Below are 11,156 nucleotides of genomic sequence, written 5' to 3' on the forward strand. Positions count from 1 at the left end.
ATTGATACTGACTTCTATTGTAAAGATCTGACTGTGGGTAGGGGTGATGTAATGACAGGGAAGATGTGCCTACTGAGATAAAAGGAACCAAGAACACAGGGACAATCTAAATAATTATGATCTTACCATTTCATCATTCTCCTGCTTCAATGAATCTTTTAGAACATTTTCAACACTCTCTTCCGAAGAGGCTATATTTGGTGGTTCACAGTCTACCTGAAACATCTTTGTTACAATGCCACTCTGTCTGCCATCTCTGAAAATTATTTATAAAAGAAAAAGTCTTTGTTACGCAAAGTCAATGAAAAGGTGGCTAGCAATTAAGATGACTATCAAAGTCCCTTAGTCTAGCTACTAAATTTATTATATTTCAAATTGGAGAGATCAAAATATAATTCCTTACCTCATTCCATCAAGGTTATTTATCTATTACTGTGCAACAAACTACTCCAAAACATAGTGCCTTAAAATACAATTCTGTGGATTCACTGGGCTCAGCTGGGCAGCTCTCATTTGAGCTCTTTCATGTTGTTACAGTCAGATATCAGCAGGGGTGGAGTCAACCAAAGGCTCAACTGGGCTGGATATCCAAGATGGCTTCTTTCCTCATATATGCAGAGTATAGGCTGGGATAACTGAACAGTCAGGGGCTCGCCAGTCAGCTCTCTAGCTCTGTCAGTCTCTGTCTCTCCGTCCCTCCCTACCTCTACATGTGGTTAGCTTGGGCTTCCTCACAGAATGGAAGTCTCAGGTAGTCAAACTTCCTACACAGTGGCTGGCTTCCTCTAGTTGTTTATGTTGCAGGAAACCAAAGCAGAAACGGCAACACTTCTTGTGATCTTGGAAGTCCTTGGCATCATTCTATTCTATTGGTCAAAGTAAGCATTCTCTTGGTCAAAAGTCAGTTATAGCGCCAGCAAAAAGGCTGCAAAAGGGCATGCACACCGGGAGGCTTGGTTCATTGGGGGTTATTTTTGGAGACTATCTACCACATTTACCATGAAGATATTGTACTATAAGGCTCAAACTATTCTAAAACAAAAAATGCAGTTACCTAGGTATCATTCCATGTGAGTCAAGAACATTTACCTTATCTCAGGTGTAGGCACCATAATATAGGCTGCTCTCATAGATTTTGTAACTGTTATTCCTCAAATACTATGTTTTCAAATATTCATAATATTTCACAATCAATCTTGTTCTTTTTTGATGCAAAAGGAGTTCCATGATAGAACAATGTAGAGGTGCCCACTAGTGCTGATCTCATCTCAGTACCAGTAGCTCACCTATACTCTTTATTTTTTTTAACAGTTTTATTGAGGTGTAATTTGCATGACATAAAATTCACCTATATTAAGTATCTAGTTCAATGAGATTTAGTAAATTTACAAAATTGTGCAACTATCACTGCAATCCACCTAGAAATACCTCCCCCACCCAAAAGAACTCCCTTGTGCCTGTGTATAGTCACTACTTATTACCACCCACCTCAGCCAACCACCTATCTGCTTTCTATCTATACAGTTTTGCCTTTTCTAGAAATTTAACATAAATGTAATTACACAAATATAGTCATCTTACATGTCTGGCTTCTTTCATTTATCATTTGTTTCTTTTTGGGGACAGGGTCTTGTTCTGTCTCCCAGGCTAGAGTGCAGTGGTATCATCATAGCTCACTGCAACCTCAAACTTCTGGGTTCAAGTAATCCTCTGGCCTCAGCCTCCCAAGTAGCTGGTACTACAGGTGTGTACCACTTTGCCCAGCTAATTTTTCTATTTTTTTGTAAAGACGCGGTCTTGCTTTTGCTCAGGCTGGTCTCGAACTCCTGGCCTCAAGCAATCCTCCTGTCTCAGCCTCTCAAAGGGCTAAGTTTAAAGGCACAAGCCACTGCACGTGGCCTCATTTATCATTGTTTTCTTTCTTTTTTTTTTTTTTTGAGGTTCATCCAAGTGGTTGTAACTTGTTCATTTTTATTTAGTATTCCATTTTATGAATATATCACAATTTGTTTATCTATGTCCCAGTTGCTAGTCATTTTGATTATTTCTGTTTCAGGGCTATTTTGAATAATGCTGCTATGAACATTCACATGGAAGTCTTTGTGTGAACATTTTCATTTCTCTTGGATAGATACCTAGGAGTGGAAATGCTGGGTCATATGGTAAGTATACGTTAAACTTTTTAGAAACCGCCAAACTGTGCCTGTTCCACTTTACATTCCCACCAGCATTAGCTGAAGGTTCCACTTTCCCTACATACTCACTGACACTTGATATTGTCAGCCTTGTTGATGGCCTGCACTCTTGATCATGTTCTCTGTGGGTATATGCTTCACATGTATCTCTTCTGTGTCAAAATATAGGGTTGGCTGTTGTAACACAACTAATAGTGGCTTAAACGAGACAGAACCAATAGGGGGTAAGCAGTCCATAGCTGGTACAAAGTGTCATGGTGACAGGGGCATGGTATCAAGTTTCTACCTTGCTGCTCCCCCATTCCTAGGACATTGCACTTGACCTCATGACCCAACATGGCTGACAACCACATCTGCATTCCAGCCAGTGGAACACAGGGCCCACCTCTTCCTTTTAAAGGCACAATATGGAAGTTGAACACATCCCTTCTACATATATTCACTGGCCATAGCCTGGTGACATGCCTCTAGCTAGGTGCAAGGGGCACTGGGGAATATCGTCTAGGCAACCATGTGTCTGATTAAAAATTATGAACTAGAAGGGAAAAACAGACATTGGGAGACAGCCAGCAGCCTCTCCACATCACCATGACCATGCCTGTTGTATTTATTTAATATGTTTAACCCTCACCCCCACTCACTTGTATTGGAAGCTCACAGCTGCAACTCAGGTTTCCTATGTTATCCTCTGTATGTGATTATGGCTCCCTGATTACTCACAGCCAGTGATTCTATTTGATCTGTTTGAATTTTGAAAATTCATACTTTTTCTATTTCCAATTGTCTGCTTTCCTGAGCGTTCTTTGTCTGCTTTGCTCTTACTGATTTTCATATTGGTCTTTGGTACATTGCATCTGTTTTTATTAGCATTTCTTCATCAACTGCTCAGATTTCTTACCTGCCCATTTTTCTCTATGTATTTTTAAACATAGTTAAAATAATACAATAATCTAATTTTTTCACTTATTATATCATAAATATTTTCGTATGTCACTCAAAGCTTCAGGACCATAATTTTTCATCTTAATCTGTCAACAACCTTCAATTGTTAACAGCCTCACTTAAAGTCCTTTGTCTCCTAATAAGAAACTAATTACCTTAAGTACCTAAAAACAGACTTGAACGAAGCAGTACGATTTCCATAAAGAATTATTTTATGGCAAATCTATACAAGCACTCATTTTTTGAGCTGAAAACGCAAAGATTTTCTTGCATAAATACTTTCCCTGAGCTGAGCACATGTGAAATACCAATAGTACTTTTCAGAATAGACACTTAGTGGGCACAGAGCAGAATGGTGAGGACCATAAAGAATGACCTTATTTTTTTGTACCCACCTAGGGACACATACACACAAAAAACAAGTGAGAAAAAAAGAATGACCTTATTTTCTCGACTCTTTTGAAAGCTGTATTAATGCCTTTGAATGACACAGTCATTAAATTACTTCATTTTACTACTACCTGCAGCTTCTAAAAAGGCTTGCCTTACAGCATTAGGCACCAGAGTATGTACCCTCTTTTAAAGATTGAGATGGCTTATTTCTATAGAAGTGCTTTGGCAAGTGACAAAAGGCTGCAAATTCAAATATCTAATAAAGAATAACGTATAGGTCGGGCTGGGTGGCCCATTGTCTGTAATCCTAGCACTCTGGGAGGCCAAGGTGGGAAGATCACTTGAGGCCAGGAGTTCAAGATCAGCCTGAGCAACAGTAAGATCCCATTTGTACTAAAAAAAAAAAAAAAAAAAAAAAATAGAAAAAAATTAGCCAGATGCAGTGGCACGCGCCTGTAGTCAGTCCCAGCTGCCCAGGAGGCTGAGGCAGGAGGATCGCTTGAGCCCAGGATTTTGAGGTTGCAGAGACCTACCATGATGCCATTGCACTCTAGCTGGAGAGACAGAGGGAAACTCTGTCTCCAAAAAAAATTTTTTTAAAAAAGGAAGAATGTGGCCGGGCGCGGTGGCTCACGCCTGTAATCCTAGCACTCTGGGAGGCCGAGGCAGGTGGATCGCTCAAGGTCAGGAGTTCGAGACCAGCCTGAGCAAGAGCGAGACCACGTCTCTATTAAAAATAGAAAGAAATTATATGGACAACTAAAAATATATATATAGAAAAATTAGCCGGGCATAGTGGCACATGCCTGTAGTCCCAGCTACTCGGGAGGCTGAGGCAGGAGGATCGCTTGAGCCCAGGAGTTTGAGGTTGCTGTGAGCTAGGCTGACGCCACGGCACTCACTCTAGCCTGGGCAACAAAGTAAGACTCTGTCTCAAAAAAAAAAAAAAAAAAAAAAAGGAAGAATGTATATAAAGGGGTTGTTTTATTTCATTTTGTTTTATTATTGTTTTAATTTTCAGATGTCAAAACAATCATCTTTGGTGTAGAAGCTGTAGCTCTCCTCAAAAAGCCATACACTAGTTCAGCCAGCAGGGGGAGCTGGAGAGTGTTTTTAAAGTACCTGGACAAACCAGGGTGGCTGTATTTGGTTTTGGGGTTTAAATGTGTTACCAAAATGTGGTCAAACCTGTCTTGCTGTACAAAATGCTGGACAAGCAACACAGACTTTTCAAGCATTGGAGTTTTTTTCTACAACACATGGTGAAGTTTTCCAAATTAAGTGGTGTTTCTATATTTGAAAATGGGAAAAAGTCATTGAGTAGGAAAAAAAGGATAAAGAAAAAAATAAGGTAGCTAATGTCCAACAAGTTGAAATGACAATAGCCTTGAAGGCCAATTAAGTCAACAGAAAAAGAAACAGAGAATGACTGTGGTGGTTGTAGGCTGCATTCTGGAGATTAAAAGAACCATCCATTAAACCTGGTATTTTCTTCAAAGCTAGATGGTCTTTTTTTTTTCTTAATTATTTTATATTTTTCTTTTTTTTAAATTTTTTCTCTTTCTTTCCTAGTTGCCTCTGATTCAATAGATGAAGGTCTTTAGAAGTCCCCAGCCCTGGAAATGCTGTTCCTTCCAAAACCCCAATGTGGAATTCAAAATCAAAACAGAATTAATACATATAACACTTCATTGAGCTGCACACTTATGACTTGTGCACTTTACAGTATACCTCAATAAAAGGCAAATAAAACATAAACGTTACCTATATATGCTGAAATTAAAATAACTTTTTCATTCGTGTCCTAATGCTGCATTGACTCTAATAGAAAAAAGTAAATAAAATTAGAATATGATGTTGTTATATTATAAATCAGTTTAATTAACATGCTCTTAACTTACTTAGAGACTGCAATAGCTTTAACCTGTATTTTTCCATTAGGCAGAGTAATAGGTTTTATATACTTAAATGTACTGTTTTCACCATAACCAATTTTCTTCAGAAATTCAGGTTTGCTGCCATCCAGGGTATAAAATATGGTGACATCTGGGGTGTCTGAAAAATCCAAAATAGGATAACTGTAATTAACACTAAAGTAGCAAGTCCCTGAATAATGCCTATAGGCCACTTAAGGATATTTTTTATATATTGTAGAAATGAATAGTAATAACTAATAATAATTCAGTTCTTTCTCTGTGGTAGCATTGTGTGTTACACGAATGAGTTCATTTCATCTGTACAACCCTATGTGGTAGGTCTTATTTTATACCCATCTGTAGATGAGGTAACTGCCAGAGATATTAAGAAACTTGCTCAATAACAGAGGAACTGTGGTTTGACTTCTGCTTTGTTGGATCCATAGCCCATGCTCTTGAACCACTATGCTCTTTTGCTTCTCCAAACAGGGCACTGATAAGATTCAAGATTCAAAAGGTCAAAAAAGGATATGCAATGAAAAGTTTCCCTCCCACCCCTGACACAAGCTGCCCAGAGGCAACCAATGGTATCTTGAGTATCCTTCAAAAATATATTTTATATCCATACAAGCATATACGTACATATTCTTATTTTCCCCTCTCTTTTTACATAAATAACATACCACACCCTGTTTCACGTTTCTTTTTTCATGTAACAGTGTATCTTGGCTATTGTCCTATATTGGCACATAAAGAGCTTCCTCTCCTCATTCTTTGTTATAGCTGTAACATATTCTCTTATATACATGAATAATAATTTAACCAATTCCCTACAGATGGACACTTAGACTGTTTATTTTTTTCTTTTGTAATTATAAGCATTGTAATGAATAACTTTGTAAAGAATTCTTTTTGTAAGTATATCTGTAAAACAAATATGTAGAAACTAGTACTGCTGAGTCAAAAGATACGTGCATTTGTAATTTTGATTAATATTGCCAAACTACCCTCATAGACGGTTAAGTAATTTACACTGCCACTAGCAATGCATGAAAGCATCTGTTTAACCACAATCTCCCACATGTAGTGGGAGATTTCTCTTATATTTTTGCTAATTTCCTAGGTTAAAAAATAGTATCTTGTAGTTTCAACTTGCTTTTCTTACATTTTGAGTAAGATTGATTCATTCATTCTACAAATATTTACTGAGGACCTATTATGTGCCAGACACTGTTCCAGGCACTGGGGATACACCAGTGACCAAGGTCCCTGCTCTCATGGAGATTACACTTTAGGAAGGACAGACACAGAAACAGTAAACAAATAAACAAGTAAATACATCATGTCAGATGTTGATTAAGCTTGGTGGAGTTAAGTTAAGCAGGGATAAAGTCTGCTCAGCAAGCAGACGAAGAAGGGCTAGAAAAAGGATGAGGAGAAACAGTTTTGTATGTTTAAGAGTCATTTATATTTCCTTCCCTACAAAATGTCTTTTCACATCCTTTGCCCATTTTTATTTTGGGTTATTATTCTTTTTGTTATTGAATTTTGGAATCTATTATTTATTTGATATTTAAATATCAGAGAATTTGGACACCTTGTAATTCATATTACCTTTTGTCAATAATCACCCAAATTCTCCTATATGTTTTGGGTACATATATTAAAATTTTTATGTTGGTTTGACAATTTTTAAAAAGCACATAAATTTTTTAAGAGAAAGGAGGACATAGTATAGTGTAACATATTCTTAGTTGGAACTCTTGCTCTAGGAAGCACAGGGGTCAAACCAGGAATGCAGATAAATAGTTTGTGTACATTTCAGTTATTAAAATATATAACTGGAAGTTCAAAGTCTTTTTTTACAGATATTTCTTCATATGTTTTATCCATAAAATTTCGCTTCTTATGTTAATTATATATGTATATTAAATATATTAAATATGTATAAACATATTTAAGAGCTTGAAGAATAAATATTAGCAAGACAGAAATTCACTGCTTTACTTCTGTAGTAATAGTTAAGATTTACTTTGGCATTACTATATGCCAAACCCTATACACCTCACATATATACCAACTCATTTAATCCCCCAATGGCTCCAAGTAGTGATTACTATCCTTATCTTACAATGAGGAATCTGAGACTCAAAAAGCCTAAGTAATGCACCCAAGGTCACTAGAAGTAGTCAAAGCCAGGATTCAATCTTTAACCTGTCTGACCAAAAAAAGCCTCTGTTAGTAGGTCAAATTTATTATCCAAGCTAAATAATGAGCATCTTGGAAAAGTTTGGGGAAGCACTGGGACATCTTACCTTGGCTAATGTGAATCAAGGCATTGCTGCAAGTACATACCTACACAAATCAAAGGTTGGTCAAAGCAAACTGTTTTAATTTAAATGTATACCACTCTATAAAACATCAAAGTACAACACGGTTTCAAATTTTGCAAGTTTTACAAACTTCCCAAAGTCCTAATTATAGAAATCATACAAAGAGATAAATCAGTAACCAGATGAGCACAAGGGATACGACAATGTTATTTTATTTTAAACAATTTCAAATACATGTGATTCCTACCCGATTTCATTTCCAATAGTGTGTTGTTATCAATTTCATGGTTAGCTTTTCCAGGTTGAGGCACTCGCAGTGGTATGATCTGAGGGACACACACTGAACCAGCAGTCATTTTCTCTGCTTACATTAAAAAAAAAGAGAGAGAGATAAATTCCAACATGCACCTATATCTGAACACAAAAGCTAAAGAGCAGCATCTCATTTAAATGCAGCAAAACTAGTAAAAAACTAAAGAGAATACTGTTAATATGCTACCTACAAATATTATTCAATTTTTAATTGAAATAATTTTACATTTCAGCTGTGTTTTTGCTGTTAAGTTCTTGTGTGGGGTTTTGATTATCTAAATACCTACTTCTGGAAAAGGAGCATGAATGAATGAGATGGTGGAATGGAGTTACTTTAAATGGGCAAATTAAATGAATAAGGCAGAACAGAGACCATCACTGCGGGGAGTTAGCTACACTCCCCGCAAAGAGGTTTTTTCTTCTGGTCGGCTCTCTCAGGCAGGGGTCGTCGCAAAGGATGAAAAAATAGTAGGAAACAGAAATAAAAATAAAATAATGATACGCAGAGCCAAAGATATAGTTTGTAAAGTAAAAGTTTATGAAGATAGACATTTCCTTATAGGGTAGATACATGCTCGGGTTGCCAAGGGCAATGGGATTTACATAATAACAGGCAGTTTGGTTTAGGGTTAAAGTTTCCTAAAAGGCTACTACAGATCCTTTAACTAACCCTATCTAGGTGAACAATGAGTTACAAAACCTTCTTAGGGCAAACTTCTAAGTTTCATGATAAGGCTATTACTTTAGCAAAAAACAGAGACATCTTGACTCCAGAAATTGTGTTTTTGGAGACAGAGATGATCTCGTAAGTCAACATGAGTTGTGCCTTGTGCTAATTACTTTAACAGCTTGGTTCCTTCTGGGCCCAGCTTGGGCATTAGCATATCTATTTGATCAGCTCTCATCTCCGGGGGCAACCTACGGCCCTAGGTCAAGCCGGTCTTGTCTTTCAAAACAGGTGAGAACTGTAGGCCCAGCTTACAGCTGCCTCTTTGAAATGCAGCTGTTACTGACCAATGAGACGCCCTCCTGAGGCGAGGCAGCTTTGAACTAACACATTTATTTTTTCTTTAAGGCAAAGCCTTATTTGACTTCTGAAATCAAATCTTGTCTCCAAAAATACACGGGGCATTTCTATAACTCAGTATTCTTAGGCTCAACACATCACTAATACTCTGACCTGAGTTCTTCTAGATCATCATTATCCTTTCCTGCTCTGGTTAGTGTACCACTTCTCTTGGCTACAGAGCAGGTCATCACACAGAGAGAAGCCAAGTAACTCTCTATGTACCATAAAATGTTGCAGGTGTGGGGAAACTGCAGCCGTGGGGCCACATGTGGCCTTCTGGATCTTTGAGTGCAGCCTTTTCAGTGAATCCAAATTTTACAGGATTAGGAATTTGCTCTGTAAAATTTGGATTCTGTTAAGTGGCCGACTTGGGGATCTGGAGGGCCATATGTGGCCTTGAGGTTCAAAGCCCCGCAATCATCACCACAGTGGTTCTAGAATTTGAAAGCTGCAAAGACAGTGTAGGAGGACTGTAGAGTACCACTTCTCAGCAAAAATGACGTTGGCATGAATATATACAGTGACCAACAAACACAAGTCTAACACTCCATCTACTGTATTTACAAGTCTTGGTGATTACCAGTAGGGAGGCCTTATTGGTCTTGCGGGTGGGAGGAGGTTGTCATAATTTTTAATGCGTAGCAGATTTCAGGAAAAAAAAAAAACAACCTTAACAGAGCAACCATTTACATGTCTGTATTGCCTTTTCAAATTTCAATCATTACGGATACATATACTTTACTCAATTATAATCTCTATATTCATTTGATTTTTATAGTCTACTTATTGCACTCTCTATTTCTTACAGTTTTTTCTATACTTACATAATCCTATTTGTCAATTTGTGGTTGAGCATTTAGACTATTTCTAGTTTCTTTTTAGTTTTGACTGTTGCAATTCTAATAATGCTGCTCTGAACATGTTTTTGGTTTGAGTTTCATCAGACCGTAGTACCAAACGTGAGATAAATAAATTTAAGGGGTGAACGCAATTGGATTGTTCCAGATCATGAGGGCCAAGAATGTAAATTGCAGATACTGATAGCTCAGCAATAGCTCCAACAAAAATGTGGCTAGGCTTGAGGGGCCTTGCACATAGTTGCATTTCCATTTACATGAGAGGCAATTTAAATAAAAATAATTGAAAATTTAGCTCTTAAAAAAAAAAAGAAAAATGAATTCCAAATAACAAAATGGCGGACCGGGCGCGGTGGCTCACACCTGCAGTCCTAGCACTCTGGGGGGCCGAGGCGGGAAGACCGCTGGAGATCAGGAGTTCCGGACCAGCCTGAGCAAGAGCGAGACCCCCGTCTCTACTAAAAATATAAAGAAATTATATGGACAGCTAAAAATATATAGAGAGAAAAATTAGCCGGGCATGGTGGCGCATGCCTGTAGTCCCAGCTATTCGGGAGGCTGAGGCAGAAGGATCGCTTAAACCCAGGAATTTGAGGTTGCTGTGAGCTAGGCTCACGCCACGGCACTCTAGCCCGGGCAACAGAGAGAGACTCTGTCTCAAAAAAAAATAAAAAATAAAAAATAAAAAAACAAAATGGCGGAGAGGCATTCGCGAACCGCACCTAGTAGCTGTCCTTGGGAAGCTGAGGTGGCCAGTGGGCCCCACGCGAAGAGAATGGAGAAAAAGGCCAATCTGCTAGGTCAACAGGGCAGCACGCAGTCAACAGCATCCCCAACCCCCCAATTTTCTGCACCCACGCCGCCCCCCTGCCGCGCGGATCCGCAATCCCTGTCTAGTCCTCGCCCCCGCGCATCAAGGGCAGTCAGGGACGCCTGCATCCTTTCGGCTGGACTGAGGGAGGTCCTCCTCCTTCACCAGCCGGGAGGACCAAGATAGTGCCCCCAAAGCACCCTCATCGCCCCCAACCCAGAACCCAGTCCCCGGCTTCTCACCGCCTCTTGCCTCCTTCTCCGCAGCGGACTGAGCAGCACACGCAGCAAGCACCCGCACCACAGGCGCAGCAAGCCCGCACCACCCA

The 11,156-nt window shown here is 38.8% G+C and overlaps 1 protein-coding gene across 2 annotated transcripts in view; it reads right to left on the bottom strand.

Annotated features, from left to right (window-relative positions):
* Positions 1-11,120, bottom strand: part of DZANK1 (double zinc ribbon and ankyrin repeat domains 1) — a 78,103-nt gene extending 66,983 nt beyond the window's left edge. Inside the window, exons 1-4 of one of the 2 annotated variants that reach the window (XM_069495658.1) lie at positions 11,071-11,120; positions 8,027-8,140; positions 5,432-5,585; positions 127-256 (exon numbers count right to left, since the gene is read on the bottom strand). In XM_069495658.1, the coding sequence (XP_069351759.1) occupies positions 127-256; positions 5,432-5,585; positions 8,027-8,135 (393 nt within the window). In that variant the 5' untranslated portion in view covers positions 8,136-8,140; positions 11,071-11,120. Of the gene's footprint in view, positions 1-126; positions 257-2,264; positions 2,881-5,431; positions 5,586-8,026; positions 8,141-11,070 lie in introns of those variants that run through there. The other variant, XM_069495660.1, reaches the window with a different exon arrangement.
* Positions 11,121-11,156: the final 36 nt, after the last annotated feature.

Source organism: Eulemur rufifrons, chromosome 20 (assembly GCF_041146395.1).
Source record: "Eulemur rufifrons isolate Redbay chromosome 20, OSU_ERuf_1, whole genome shotgun sequence".
NCBI classification, from domain to species: Eukaryota; Metazoa; Chordata; class Mammalia; order Primates; family Lemuridae; genus Eulemur; species Eulemur rufifrons.